Raw genomic sequence first — 15,500 nt, 5'->3', positions numbered from 1 at the left:
ATCACCCAGATTTTTTAATAATCTTAAAAAAATTATGTTAAAATATTATTAATATAGAATACTTGAACCAAGAGATGATATTAAATTTATTCATTTTCGAATTCTCGATTTGTTAATTAAATAAAAGTTATTGTGCATTTTCTGTTAAGAAACACTCTACCAAATACACTTCCGTTATTTAGAAAGAAAGTTAATCGTCGGTTTTGTGCCTGATTTCCTACAGTTGTACTGTCAAATCGGAAAATATTTCCGGGCAATCTTTGAGTATTCCGTTGCTAAATCTGGTCAAAAAATCTGATCACCAACCACACATCGTACAATAAAATTGCAAATAACTACAATTTTCAATATTTTCCAACACTAAAATAAATAGCGTCTTTATAGCTACATCGGCTATAGTTTTATTAAACATTAGTTGTCCCTTGTCTTCATACCAAATTTCATCAAATTCGATTCACTGATTTGGATTTGTATAATATTAGTAGGTGTAGATATTCCGAGCATCAACACGGTAAAATATTTTTAAAAAGATGAATCGAAATTGGCACCTGGTATTTATAAAAATATAAATCCTTTGCTTGCCCCCAAAGAAATGATAATCATTTTAAAATTGTGAAAAGCAGACGCCGAGACCTCTACATTTAGATTATGGGATATATGTAGTTGATATATTAATAATAATAAAACCAGTTCTAATTCAAAGTTCTAAGTAATTTGTTCATGGCTTACTAATTACCCAATCCTACCCTTACTTAATACGAATAACAAATTGGTAGACATACGTCTCAATGACAGAGGTAGGTGGGGAGCATTTTTATAAATTCACTAGACGTGTACCAACAAGTTGGAAAACACTATTTTTACTTTTTGTCTTTTACCTATAAACAGAAGCCGAACTCTGATAACGACGTTGTTTAAAAAAATGACATACAAACAAACTTACATCCGAAATTGAATTTCGCTGTAACAACTTTCTGTTACTCATAAACAGAATCCTAAATACCGATTCCCATAACTCTAAAATATTGAAGAACGACAAACTTTTATACTAACTTTCTTACCCATAACGCTTTAACATCTAACATCTTTCTTTATTTTATAAGCAGAATACCGATTTTGATATTTATTTAAAAAATTACGAAGTTCGATACACGATTTCATTTTCAGTTTCAACCTCTAATTAAAAAAAGACATCTATACGGTCTTCGGTATATTAGCGATCTGTTTAAAGTATTTTATTCGTGTGACGAAAATATTTTTTAGCAGATATTTATTTATTTTTTAATTTGATAATACTAACATAACATTTTATGCTGGCTTTGTTTCTGCAGTTGAAGATATTTTGACTTAAATATGATATTTAAAATATATTAACCTATAAAAACTTTTTTTTGAATTTTTTATGCTATTTGTAATCATTTGACCTATTTTTAAAAATAATAAAAAACGTAGCAAATCTGTAACCTCACATTTTAATCTAATTTGTAAACACAAATGATCAATAAATCTGTTCTACGGAACGTATGTATGCCAATGAACATTCAAATTAATATGATTTTGTTGAGATAATTCGAATTAGTATTAGTAGGCTATTCAATAAAGCCCGTGAAGGTCAAGTAATTAGTATCATTATGATTTTTTGATATGTGGTTTGGGACGTTAAAATAATAACAAATTAAAATTTTCAACCCTCTGGTGTGAACGCTAGGGGGTTGAGAGGGTGAAAAGCGTTTTTGTTTACAACTTTGTGAAAAAAATTGTTAGATGGTTGAAAATTGGACAGAAGGTATTAATAATTATTACGTTACCTTGTATTAAAATTTCAACCTTTTTTTGTCTAGTGCAAAATTAGTTATTAACAAAAAAGAATGAAATTTTAATACAAGATAAGTTATAATTATTTACATCTTCTGTCCAATTTTCAACCATCTAACAATTTTTTTCACAAAGTTATAAGCAAAAACGCTTTTCACCCTCTCAACCCCCTAGCGTTCACCCCAGAGGGTTGAAAATGTTAGTTTGTTTTAATTATTTTAACGTCCGAAACCACATATCAAAAAATCATAATGGTACTAATTATTTGACCTTCACGGGCTTTATTGACTGGTCTATAGAGTAAAATCGTATTTGGAATTGTATAACCAGTCGATATTATTTTGGGGTAGTTTTAATATCTCAATGTCAAAAGCACCCCCGTCCCTGTTGGGCTTGTTGTATGATTTAAATTTATTAACATTGCCACTATCGAGGGGAATTGTATTCAAATACGCATGCGTAGATTACTATCCGCTGACAGACCCTGAGGTTAATCTCCTGTAAACTTACAAGTTGACTTCCTACTTACAAGTTATACGTTAAACAAGTTTTATTCAATATTTGGCCAATAAAAGATATGAATGAGGACCACGTCGTTCACTCTCGAGGTAAGAACGTTCGAATTATTTTATCAAACGCTTCTGTATCTACTGCCAAAAATCGATAATTTAATAACACAAGCATAACCTATAAGGCGCTCTAATGCTTCCTTTTCTAAATTGAGTAAAGTTAATCATATTATTAGAGTTAATTTGATGTTCTTTTTTTGGGATTTTGTTTTAATAAGATGGATTTTTTTATATTAAATAAATAGAATTTGTGTATAATTGGAGTGTGTAAAATAAATAGTCCTTTTTTAAAAGGGTTCATGGTGTAGTATAAAATAGTGTGATAACATTTTTTTCAGGTTCTGGTCCTTCTCTTTTTAACACTGATCCCTTGGCCGGGACCATCAGTCTTCAAGATCACTTGCTCACGTGACAACTCCAAAATCGTAAGGAAAGTAATACAAAACAAGTGGCTACCAGTTTTAGAAAGATTTCAGGTAATTTATATTGAATTAGTTCATAATTAAGTACTTTAATGCTAGTAAAATAGCTTTCTATAACTAACAAAACAATGTATGTTTTAATTGATTTATATAATCTAGAATTGTTTCACGCAACTGAAGAATGTACCCTACCTATATCACATTCCAAGAATAGGAATTTTATAAAAATATTTAGGTACTACTTACAAAATTTATTATTGTAGTTAAAATCGCTTTTTTGTATTTATTTTTAATCGTAAAAATACCCATTAAATTCAACCCTTAAATGAATAGTACACTTATCTTTGAAATCTTATTGATATTTTTTAGGTAAAATTGCCTTTAGAATGCCCATTTCACCCGGCGCGCGACATATTCGCGCCGCAGCATGCAGCCAAGTTGCAACATCGTTCTTCACAATGGACCTGCGCCTTCTGCGGCAAATCCTTCTACGAGGAACGACATCTCGACACGCACTTCGACCAGCGACACAAGAACCAGATTAACAAAGTATGTAACAGTCGTTTCTTCTTGCTAAAACATTGTTTTATCTAGTTTACGATTCAGTGTTTTATGTGTAGGTATTGCTTCACATTTCTCAGTTGTATATCAAGACCAAATTACCTTTTAGGTACAGAACTAAATTAAGACAGATCCATAACTTAAATTGTTAAAACTTTTTACAGGCAGAAGACGCAGTATGTCTGGCAGACTACTGCGACATAATGCGCTGCCAAGTGTTGGTCGCGCACGGTCTGCTGAGCGGAGGCAGCGGGCCGAGTACAGATATCGAATTATGGCAGGACGCAGAAGCGGCGCGGAAAGCTCTCGCTCCAGCCGCCACCCGGAGTGTAGCACGGGTACCGACGAGAAGGCGTCACCGAACAAGAACTTCGTCGATGCCTGTAGCGGACTGTCCTAAGACTGATGCTGTGAATTCTGAACCTGGTAATTTATTTTAACTATCGTCACACTTCTACTTTATATATAAGATTAAATGTATAAGTATAATAATATAAATAAGTAAACAGAAATAATTATTAACCATAAATCTTTATGACTTTATAGTTGCTGAAGAGAAGAAAAGAGAAGAGAATGATGGCGATAACAATCAAACGGCTGAACTATGCGACGCTGACACTGTTGAATCGTCATTACCACCAGATAGCCGCCAGAAGAGGCTTGCAGACTTACAAGCTGAGAGGGCAGCGTGTGACCCGGCGCATTTACAGGGTCTTAAGGTAACAACAAAAGACATAAAATATATTGCAACTTGTAAAAGCCTAAAACACACTGGTTACATTTTAGATGAATAAAAAATTGTTTGCGCTAACATAATTTTAGAGAAAAAAATAACAATTTAATTAATATGTACATATAAACACAAAGTTCCTGTCTTACTATTAATAGAGAATCGTAAATCTATTGAGATTTTACAAATTAATTACGGTGCGGTTGGGTACCTTAGTTAGGGTATTAACACCCCGTAATTCTTTAACCCATAAATAAACCAAATTCAGATATTTTAGGGTAATTTCTTTGAAAATTCTAAGTAGCTCACATCGGCGTTGTCCAAGATGGAATAGGATGCCAAACACACTGTTGTTGTGTTGTTACCCAAAAGGTATGCATATTAGTTTCAAGATTTATTAAATTTGATTTAAATATCATGTATCTGACGATAGGTCCTCGGTTTGATATTCAAGTAATTATTACTTATTAATATTACGGATATATTAACTCATATTAGTACTTATTAATTATATGTCTTATTAGTATTTTATATCTATTAAATTTCATTATTTAAGGTGCGCTGTGAAAAAGTTGTTCATTCCTGTATCGCAACACTTCTGTTACATCTTACCCAACATCAATTCACGGAACTCGAAGGTTAACATTTTTACTTTTATTATATTACATTAGTCGAATAAATATAATTTGACAATAGTTCAATTTCCAGATCGTCCGATTAAGGTATTGGGTTTCCTCTATAAAAAACTTTTAGTTTCGGCCTAGACATACATGCATTGCAAGCACGTCGTTGATCCTGTGCCGGTTGAGCACTTGGCTTTGGTTTTTAAAAATAATAAAATTGTACATAATCAGTGCTCTTTTTTTACAGTAAATTAAAATATTAATAAGTAAAACATTAGGGTTTAAGAGATTAAATAATTACAAGTTTTAAAGTTTCTAACAAAGTACCTGTTATGAAATGTAAAACCAAAGAGGAGATGCAGCGCGCTGTGTGCTGGTACCTCAGCTGCGACCGCTACTGGGAGGACACGGCGCCCGCCGCGCGCGCGTTTCCCTGGCCGCTGCTGCTCGCACTCGCCACCGGACTCGCCCTCGCCCTCTGCATGTGCTACTACATCATCTGGATCGTGTTCGAGTAAGTTTTACTGACCATCAGCAACAGACTTGACTATACTGGATATCCTGATTCAGTTACTTGATTCGATATCTTTTAAGATATTGTCGTTCGTGTAAGTGTCTTTTGTTATAATATTATTTTTCTAGCAGCTTATATTTCAGCGAATAGTAATTACACACGTAAAACAATTGCAGGTATTATTTATATTTTCTATCGAGGTGACATTTTAAAGAATTAAAGCAGTACTATATTTCTAATATCTTATCTTATAATCAAATATATATCTTATTTTCAATTTCTTCCTTTCGATTTAGTTTGCAAGAAAAACTCATATTTATCACTTCCTCTTTTATCATTTAGCATAAAATAAAATAATAATGTTCGTATACATTTCCAAGTACCCGGATCATATACTAACATAGCTATTGATCGTGTCTATTATAACAATGTGACACGTATCGTCCGCCGTAGCTCAGAGGAAGGCAGCGTGGCCGGCAGCGGCTCGGTGTCCATGACGACGCACTCGTCGCCAGCGCGCGAACGGCTCGCGCACGAGGACGGCTCCGAAGACGACCACGACGACCACTACATCTACGTCACCTACCCGCCCGACCTCAAGCGTCGCCTGCTCGAGAGGTACCGCAACAGACTCACGCTCATACTACTCACGCCCTTCATCAGACAGACGCGCGTCGATTGACAAATTTGGGCACACAAACAACACTTATTCACCCTCAACAGTCACTGTTATTAAGCATTGAAATTTTAGTTTCCGATAAAAATGATTTGTGTTTAAAAATAAGAATATTATTAGAGATTTTTAATCTAAAAATTCTTATTAGTCAGACATTTGATGTCTGTTTGTTGAATTGATTATATTAATATTCCAGATTCAGAATTCAGAATTATTTATTTATTACTGATTCAGAATTATTTATCATTACTTTCCGCCCAAGGCTTCGTCCTTGTGTTTACTGGGATGTTTTAAGATGTTAGGCATCTTATGTGAATTTCATAATGATCGATAGAGTATTTAAAACGTTAAAGCGTTACAAAAAATTACAAACTCACTTTCGCATTTATAAAATTAATTAGGCTTTAAATATAATTTTTCATATTAACTTTAAAAACATAATTAGTAACATAAAAAAGATAGTGAGCATTTACATTTAAAGTTTCGTTAGATATTTCCTAATATACTTACATTTTTATTTTATCGTAACTAATTATCTATTTTTTATTGATAGATGAGTGTTTACATTGTTATTGTAACTAGACTAGATATCGTAAGTGGTTCTAGTCGAAGATAGCAATGATCTAATTTTAATATTTCCTTATTTTATTAATCCAATCGTATTGTTTTTTGTTTTAGCTGCTACAATAGAACAACCCGACTTTGAGACAATTCATCCCCTTGGGTCGTGCATGATTTATAGAGTAAAGTTTAACTTAGAAGCAACTATGACAGTCTGAAATAGCCAAAAATGCTGTCAATTTGATAACAATTTGTAGGTACCTTATGTCAATAAATAAATAATTAAATAACAAACTTTGCAGTCTATAGCAATGATGAATGGATATTTTTCCCGCAACTAGAAACTTTTTTTAAATCGTTATACTTAACACAAAACTAAATTTTTTGATGTAAGGTACAAAGCTACTGTTTTTGGGAGATAAAAGCACTAACTGTTTAATAGATAATTTAAATAACTAGATGTAAAAACTTAGTCAAATAATCCCTTTTAAAATTTAAATATTTTCTTTATTTTAGCTCATACTTTTAAATAAAATAGAAGTAGTTCGCTTAAAACATCGGTGCCTATTTTTATATTTAGTTATAAGTAATTTGTTTCATAGTTAATATTTAAGCGTTTCTGTAAAAATACGTCTGTATAAAAGTTTATCATTAAACGATAGACATGTAATATTTTAATTTCAGTCAAGGATTGATGTAGTTTCCGTATCTTTTAGGGTATATATATATATATATATATATATGTATGTTTAGCGTTGATTTGTTTATGTAAAATGCTTTTTATTTTATGAAGAAACATTGTTTGTCGTTAACCTTGTATTGATGCATGTAACATAAGGTTTTTAGAGAACTGCTCTATCAGCATTATATAATTAGCATTGTTAAAAAAATAAAATGCCTATATTTTTCAGCTTTAGTTCATATAATTATTAATAATTTTATTACTGCAATAATAAGTAGTTAATACTAATGTGTGGAAAAACTTTTGCAAAGCGTCTAAAAGTTCGTTGAAGCTATTAAACGTTTTGACTATTTTAAGTATTTTGGTTAAATTAAAATAAACAATCTCTTTTTTAAATAATAAGACCAATTATAAAGACTATTTGACTGGATATATCTTCATTATTGTCATCACCACTTCCGAACTAGTCCGATTATTCCTTAGTACCTAATGTAGATAAAACAACTTACAAATCGTGTGTTAAGCCACGGGTCTTTTATTTTGTAAGTTTATTTCGGTTGTGAAATTACAACAAAATGCTTTAATGAAAAAATCTATAGAATCCACAAAAATAAACGGTAATATTTTATAAAAGTGAGTAAATTATAAGATGTAGTGCATTTCAGTAGAATTGGTACGTTCGAAGGCAAAGGATTGTTTGTTTATTTGTTTAAATATTAACCGTTATTTTCACTTTATAAAATGTGAAATATTACGAATTAAATTAAAATCGGATAATATAACTATGTCTGGTCGCATTATCCCCTTTGCCTTATACACAATTAGATTTCTGTTCAATAAATGGTCAAACAAAAACGCACGTCTTAAGTGCCTAATGTACTAATATTTAAGATTAGAAAAACTAATTATGATAACTTTTGTGTGCATTGTCTACAATGTACAGGCAGTTATAATTGTAACTTTCTTTTTAATGACATCATTTTGAATAAAAATCATTAGAATTATGTTATCGAATTAACCATTAAATACATTAACGAATTTTTGTGATCTATAATAATATTATCAGGATAAGTGATTTTTAAAAAAATTGAAATTGATTTTAATTTATGTATGTATTACAAACATACGCATTATTTATCTATGTTTGAAATTTAAAAGATTATTTTCCCAATAAATGTACAGTTAGCAAGTTGAGATTAATTCGTTAAATGATCTCATGTTGAGGGCTGCCAACTTCGTAAAGTTATAGAATCGTAATTCGTTATTTTCATGTGTCTTTAGTCTTGTATTGTTAAGCTAAATCTCACTAATGTTATTATCACGACTTAAACTTGCTAGAAAATATAGGGTAAGAAAGTTACATTTACTTCCAGATACCTATATACCGATATTAATAGAAAAAAAGTCTACATTTAAGTACTCATTGCTATGTATTTATTGATATAAACAGTAGTTCTGTTCATAGCAAATACATTAATTTTTCTTAACATTGCTATAACAAATTACATTTTTCTAAATACTTCGAATCATTTTTTTATTTTATACAATGAAGAAATGTATAAAAATAAAAAAAAAATCTTTTTTACTGTTAACGAATATATAAGGAAATATAACAACATGTGTGCTTATATAAATATTTATATAAGTTTAGTAATGTATGACAGGTGAAATAGTAGGACACATCTAGTCTTTATGAAGTGTTGGCAGCCCAATACATTATACAAGGTTATTTGAATTTGTAGCAATAGTATAGCTAACCCTTTGTGGAACCACTACGTGTAGGAATGACGTTGCAATCATCATTGCAAATTAACGGACAGTTTACGATTCATAAAAACATTTGAAATACACTGGACCGCGGTTAATCATTTCTAAATAAATCACCAAAGGTAATATTTCTAGTAGCGGATCAGTTAATTAAGATAATAATAAAATCGACTTTTCGTAAATGCTTAAATGAGACTGAAGTAACTCATTTAGGTTAAAACTATATTATCGTCGCTGTGTGCAAAATTTGGGACTCACCATTTTGGGTAATAATGAAGCTATATAATTATGGAATTTTGATTTGTTTACAGATGATAACTGCTATAATTGTTTATTAGGTCGTATTGTATAGAAGTTACTGTATGATTTCGCTGGTGTAATTGTATTTTTATTTTAGTTTCGGTACAGTTTCTGCTAGAACAGCGACGAAATATATTTAGTTCGTACTTTTTAACTCACTAACTATGATATTCTTGCGCACTGTTATTTTTTTTTTCCAAAAATGTGATTTTATGTGAGTTTGTTAAATAAAGCTCTGTGAAACGTTTGGTTTGTATTCATTTATTTCTTACTATAGGTACAAAAAGCGGCAGTCTTCGTACTTAAATATTTATATTAAACTATACAAATCATTAATATATTATATAATATATGTTTAATTATATATATAATTTCATATTAGTGATTATTCTTGTAAATTTTAAACATATTTCGTTCCTTTCCACGTAGAGTTGCCTTCAATAACGCATTTACAACCGCATCCAGCCGGACAGGTATCGTGCTGTGCAAACCTACAAAATACAGTTATATAAACGTGGGTTGCCCTAATTATTTGGTCTGCTGGAATTAGAAGTTGGGTAACATATTTTTTAACAGAGCTAAATTGAGTCGCAAAATCGAGACAAACATGAAAATATTTAAATACAAGATCTTATCAGTTCTCGTAGTCGGTATTTTAAGTAATAATAGTTAAATTAATAATAATTCCTCTAATATGAAAATTAGCCGCTATCCGCGCTCGTATGCAACTCACCAGGCGAGCATGTGCTGCGCGTGCGCCGCGTGTGCGCAGAGCGCGCACGCCACGGCCAGCCCGCGCACGCCGCGGCCGCACACGGCGCAGCGCAGCGCCAGGCGCCGGCACGACGCGCACGCCGCGCTGCGCACGGTGCGGCCGCAGCGCGCGCACTCCCACGCCGCCTCGCCCGCCGCCGCGCTCTCGCTCTTGCCGCGCACCAGCTTCATTACCTGGATGAAGTTAGAAGTATCATAGCGCACACAACAGCACCCCGAAGTTGACTCATGAAACAACTCTTGTCATTTTGTGAAGATAATAGGAATAGCCGGCAAATTTCGTACTGTCTGTCTAAGGCCTCCTCTCCTTTTGAAGGAGGTTTGGAGCTTACTCAACCACGCTGATGGGTAGATGCAGATATGGCAAAATTTAATTGTAACAAGACATATATGATGTTTTCCTTCCCGGCCGAGCGCAGTAGTCAGTAGTCTGGGTTTTCTTTCACAATCACCGGTTAAGTTGCATGCGTTCTAACGACGTGTCTGTCTTGGCCCTTGCGTGTAGCAAAATTAATACGAAATTTATACCAAAAAAACAATAATTTCTTTAAAAAAAATTATAGTTAAAATATTTTAATATTTTGTTACCTCCGTTCTCTTGTATATGAGTTGCCAACGATGCAATACATCGGCGTAAGCTCGCTTAAAGCAGTGATAGAGGTGGACTGTCGCCTCGTCTATGACACAGGCAGACGTGGGCTCGGACTTGGTCGCACTGTATTCTGTATTTAAATTTTCTGCTTCAGAACACGAGCTACTTCGAAGAATGATTGGTAATGTCCACCCATCGGCGCTAATTTCACTATACTGATTTATAGTACTGTACGGCGACGTACTGTTTCCCTGAAAAATCATATTGTCCTATTTATATTTCTGAGAAATTATTGTAAAAATTTTCTTGGCATTTATTTCGTGTTCTACTAACGCCTTACACTCTTGTTAAATTCGGACGTATTTTAAAGTATTCTAAAATTGAATTGTGAATTAAAGGTTTAACAGACACTCACACAACTTGACGTGCTAATGATAGATTGAGAACTAGAGTTACTAGTATCGTTGAAGACAGAAAACGCACAAGTCAACATAGCAGCCATTTGTAGGTCTGACGATTTCGCATAATGAGATATTCTGCAACAAAAAACTATCATTAATATGGTCTCTTGTATTTTTTAACATTAAATCCACGCTGGGCACGCGGTGCTCCTCGGGGAGCACGGTCAGTGACGGCTCTGCGGGGACCGTAGCGCATATAGACTCACAGCGCTTGCACGAGGTTGCAGCAGAGCGGGTGCCCGGCCCAGCCCATGCTCTCCTCGCTGGACACGAGGTGCTCCACGGAGCGCGCGGTCAGTGACCTGGCGGCGAGGGCGGCCAGCCCCCACGCGTGCGACAACTCGCATTCTCCTTCCTCTGAAGCTGCCTTAGCATTTCTTTCGCACATGTCTAGAATTGCACAATTTCTTAAATAAATATATATTATATATTACTATCTTTGCATAATTATAGCGAGCAAGTTATACGCACCGACGGGATTATCTGCATTGATAACATATTTTTCTGCAAGAGATCTGTTCAGGGGGAAAAGGTTGTTAGCGGCGTACAGCACCACTCGAGGCGACGTACAAGTCGATATGCTTCCTCGGCTGCGCATACTGCCTGCCCTTCGACTTTGCGCTTTCTAGAGATAATTCAAGTTTTATTGAATACATTTTATTGTCACCACTAAAGACATAAGCTGTACTGGTACTTACCCACCGATCCTGAAAGTAAAATGTTGTTATAGAATTTGATGCGTGCCTATGATGTAACTGTGGAAAGCCAGATGCGTTTGTAGGAGAGGGCGTTGTAGTTGCGTGAGGCGATACAGATGTGTAACCCGTCCCAAATAAGCCTGGTGTCAATGAAAGCGATGACATAGATCTCGGGGTACCAGTTTCATGCTTCAGTGACAACCGTCTTGCATTTGCTGGTCGATTGAATACCACCAGAGTGCTGACCCCGCACCATTTAGCACCACATGTTCTGGGAAACGGAATACAGGAATCGCCTGCATTTTCACTTTCTGATTGGCTTCTTTGACTTGACTTCATTGAATCGGAATCTTCGCTAGATTTAACTGGAATCTAAATGGAAATACAATAATTGTTATAATAAATACAAGAGTTAGATTCCGACAATAACATAAACGCAAATTGAATAATATTAAAAATACCTCATCTATAGATGTCGCTAATGTTTTAAGGCAGTATAACAGACATCTATGTCCCTCCTTCTTTTTTTTATAAGCTGTTCTATTAATGGCTTGTAAAATTTTAATTGTAGTTGTACTATCTACGTTTGTTCCTGACAACCAAGAAAATTTGGGTATAGTTTGTTCAGTAACATTTCTAGGAAAAGTAACTTGTAGGTTGGCAGTGTAACAGTTGCGCTCAGAATGTATTTGGCAAGTTCTCGTCTCAATATTCATATCCGTTACTTCAATGTTAGCCATCTCTCTAATTGATTCAAACTCTTCATCTATTGAGGTAGTTGTTTTATGTACTATTTTATTCTGAAAAATTAAGTAATCGAATTAATTTTTTGAATAGAAAAGAAAATAAATGAAAGAGATAATTTATGATTCATACCATTTGTATCTCTTGACCTTTATCACTTAGAGAGAGATCATTCATTGAGCTAACAGTAGATGCATAACTAACTGCTGAAAGAAATATTCTATGTAATAAACTTATATGATAATTTTTAGAAAAACAACAATTTATTAACGATGGAAATAAAAACTTACAGTCACTATTATTTTCATCATAATCAGTATCCTCTGGTAAGTAATGTAGGCACATTTTAAGCAATGATGGATGCATTGTCCACAATCTCAGAGTCTGATCTCTTCCCCAAGTAACAAGCTGATAGTTAGAGGGCAACGTATTTGGCCTCCACACCATAGTTTGCACAGTGTCTGTGTGCCCAACTAATCTGTGTGTAAGAGATCCCCCTATCCAAATTCCTATGACTCCAGCCTGCTCCACTCTAGGCAATCCTCCCCATCCAACCCCAATAGTTAGAAGGCCACTACCAAATGGTGTGTAAATAGCTCTCCATACCGGAAAATTTGTCATTATAACATTCTCTGGTCGTCTTGCATTATTAATGTCGAAGTATTTTATACTACCATCATGGCTAGATGTTACCAGTTGATATTCATGGTGAGGGCTCCAGTCAACTCCATGAATTTTGCAAAGATGAGCAGATATGTAATGGAGGGGTGTAGAGCTTTTTCTATAATCCCATATTTTAATATCACCATCATGAGCCGTTGCCACTAAATGTGTTGAAACTTTGTTCCATTGCACTTGAGACGCACCAGCTATAAACAAGGTATAAAATTATATATGTAAGAGATTAAAATTATTCTAAGCATTAACAATATAGTAATTTAATTTATACCTAAAGCTATTTTATAAAAGATTAAGCAAAGTAAAAATATATTTATTTCAAATTGCATTTATCTTACCTACAGCACTCAAGGAGATGATTGGTTTTCTTGTATCTCGTAAGTCCCAGAGATATGTGAATGTGTCTATTGAGCAAGTTGCAATTAAGTTGTGATCTTGTCTGTGGAAGTGTGTGTCACTGACGACCCGAGTATGCCCACGGAGAGAACATATGCATGTCAAATCGTTTCCTGCACGCCACTCATATACATCTACATGTTGATTACTCTATTTGAATACACAACACAAAATAAACTCATTAAGTATAACAAGTCATATTGTAAAAAATGAAGAAACAGGACATAAAAATTGGTGGAACAGCAGTGGCTGAAATCTGCTCTGTTACAGGTTGGTGGATACAAATATGACAGAATTGACAACAGACTGATATAGGTTACACATGAGATTAATTATAAAAACAAATTAAGAATACTTACTGCAATTGCACAGAGTTTTTGTCCGGGATAAGTTTGACACCACTCAGCACCAGCTGCGTCATATTTACTGTGGCGTGGATATTTCTTCACAATATCGCCTCCATCATCTTCTAGACTAATAGATTTTATAGCAAGCCATCTGCGTCCAGCCAAAAGTACATTATTACCAGAGTAATCAACGGACATTGCAGTCGCTTGTAATTCTCTGTACTCCCATTTCATGATCTCTGAACTCCAATGCACAGACATTTTAAATTGTAATTAAAGAACCTTCATAACAAAAAGTATATAAATCAGATTTTATTCGTTGTCTAGCTAAATCTAGTTATCATATAAACAATAAATAAATGCAAATCAAATAGAAACAAATCCGACAAGTTAGGTATAAATGACATTGACAATCAGCTGATTCAAATAATAAAACCAAATATTGTTGTCAAGTTTGACAACCGACACTTATGTATTTCATATAAAACGGTATTATATACTTTTAAATTTTAATAAACAAAACGATACCGTCAACTTGCATGGCAGCAGTCACCACGAAGTCATAGCAATAAGTATAGTTTAGTAAAAAATACAGTTTACCTTATGGTTCAATTTAAGTTGTTACGACTGTACCATGGAATGATTGGATATTGCATGTTACAGTCGTTATTATTTAACAAAAATAAAAGCTTATGATAACTAAATTTGTGTTTGCGACTTAAATGAAAATGAAATAAATCATATATTTTTTTAATTGTCTGTATAATTATCACTATATTGAGTATTTTAACAAATCCTTCTAGCGTACTGTCAATATTATAATAATAATTAATTATATACTCTAGTCTAATCAAAGACAATTTTTCTACTTTATACTCTATACTATACCCTGTTCAAGTTAGCTTGATCTTTTTGACAGACTGGCTAGTTAAATTTTATTTTGAAGCAATAATATATAATAGAAAAAGACTTAAAATTTTCGGAACTTTTGTATTATATGTATTTTTTAAAATATTTTTTCAATTTTTAAAATCATTGAATTAAGAAAATACTATGTTCGTGATTGCAAAGTTATGTCGATCAGAAAAATTTACATTTGTCAAAAAGCTATCTTGTACAGTGTATAATATGATATATTCCTAACATTGTCCTAAGCTTCAAGATTATTTATATGAAAATGTTCCATCTGACATACAAAGTTCAAGATGAAGATTTTTTTTATTCATATTTATTGTAACAAATAAATTTAATTTATAATTGCTATTGTTTTTAAATTATTTATATGTTCTATTAATTCGTTCATTCATTCAAAATAAGTTCACTTCTACTCATAAAACTCTTCAAATTTGAAACCGATTAATCTCAGAATATTTTGCGCACAATGGGTTGCAATGCAAAATCAATACTTTATACTTATACTATTATTTATACTTATTACTAATTTTAGTCTAGTCTAGTTCATTTATTTTTATTGCGAATTTATTATTTAACTCAAATTCCCATAAAATATTTAAATTACATTTTGTTGATTTAGCATATTTAAAAATAATTTAGCTATAAACAAAATAAAAATGTATGTTAAGGTAATGA

At 33.0% G+C, this 15,500-nt stretch overlaps 2 protein-coding genes across 3 annotated transcripts; one reads left to right on the top strand and one right to left on the bottom strand.

The window, feature by feature from the left end:
- Positions 1-2,295: 2,295 nt before the first annotated feature.
- LOC125077126 lies at positions 2,296-7,006 on the top strand. The gene is made up of 9 exons (XM_047688939.1): positions 2,296-2,423; positions 2,723-2,860; positions 3,176-3,355; positions 3,532-3,793; positions 3,914-4,086; positions 4,654-4,735; positions 5,072-5,234; positions 5,688-5,852; positions 6,589-7,006. The coding sequence occupies exons 1-9, from the start codon at positions 2,397-2,399 to the stop codon at positions 6,614-6,616; spliced, it is 1,218 nt and encodes a 405-aa protein (XP_047544895.1). The 5' UTR covers positions 2,296-2,396; the 3' UTR covers positions 6,617-7,006.
- A 2,506-nt stretch (positions 7,007-9,512) lies between these two features.
- On the bottom strand, positions 9,513-14,279 carry LOC125077442 (GATOR complex protein WDR59). 2 transcript variants are annotated; one of them, XM_047689411.1, is made up of 12 exons: positions 13,923-14,279; positions 13,506-13,713; positions 12,780-13,358; positions 12,622-12,695; positions 12,207-12,545; positions 11,746-12,117; positions 11,519-11,672; positions 11,254-11,437; positions 11,002-11,122; positions 10,583-10,837; positions 9,954-10,168; positions 9,513-9,711 (listed from the first exon to the last, which is right to left on the bottom strand). In XM_047689411.1, the coding sequence occupies exons 1-12, from the start codon at positions 14,169-14,171 to the stop codon at positions 9,621-9,623; spliced, it is 2,841 nt and encodes a 946-aa protein (XP_047545367.1). In that variant the 5' UTR covers positions 14,172-14,279; the 3' UTR covers positions 9,513-9,620. The 2 variants fall into 2 exon arrangements, with proteins under 2 accessions (XP_047545367.1, XP_047545368.1); XM_047689412.1 differs by having other exon boundaries at positions 12,622-12,692.
- Between the last annotated feature and the right edge of the window lie 1,221 nt (positions 14,280-15,500).

This window comes from Vanessa atalanta, chromosome 3 (genome assembly GCF_905147765.1).
Source record: "Vanessa atalanta chromosome 3, ilVanAtal1.2, whole genome shotgun sequence".
NCBI lineage: Eukaryota > Metazoa > Arthropoda > Insecta > Lepidoptera > Nymphalidae > Vanessa > Vanessa atalanta.
This window is presented reverse-complemented; position numbering and strand designations above follow the sequence as displayed.

What these genes read in the sequence shown, in the direction of transcription:
- LOC125077442 (XM_047689411.1), bottom strand. Translation starts at nt 14,171, where the DNA reads ATGTCTGTGCATTGGAGTTCAGAGATCATGAAATGGGAGTACAGAGAA. An exon ending in TTTACTTTCAGGATCGGTGG is followed by an intron (nt 11,673 to 11,745) that starts GTAAGTACCAGT and finishes AATTATCTCTAG; the next exon opens with AAAGCGCAAAGTCGAAGGGC. An exon ending in TCATATACAAGAGAACGGAG is followed by an intron (nt 10,169 to 10,582) that starts GTAACAAAATAT and finishes AACTTCATCCAG; the next exon opens with GTAATGAAGCTGGTGCGCGG.
- LOC125077126 (XM_047688939.1), top strand. Translation starts at nt 2,397, where the DNA reads ATGAGGACCACGTCGTTCACTCTCGAG. An exon ending in ACAAGAACCAGATTAACAAA is followed by an intron (nt 3,356 to 3,531) that starts GTATGTAACAGT and finishes AACTTTTTACAG; the next exon opens with GCAGAAGACGCAGTATGTCT. An exon ending in TCAATTCACGGAACTCGAAG is followed by an intron (nt 4,736 to 5,071) that starts GTTAACATTTTT and finishes GTAAAACCAAAG; the next exon opens with AGGAGATGCAGCGCGCTGTG.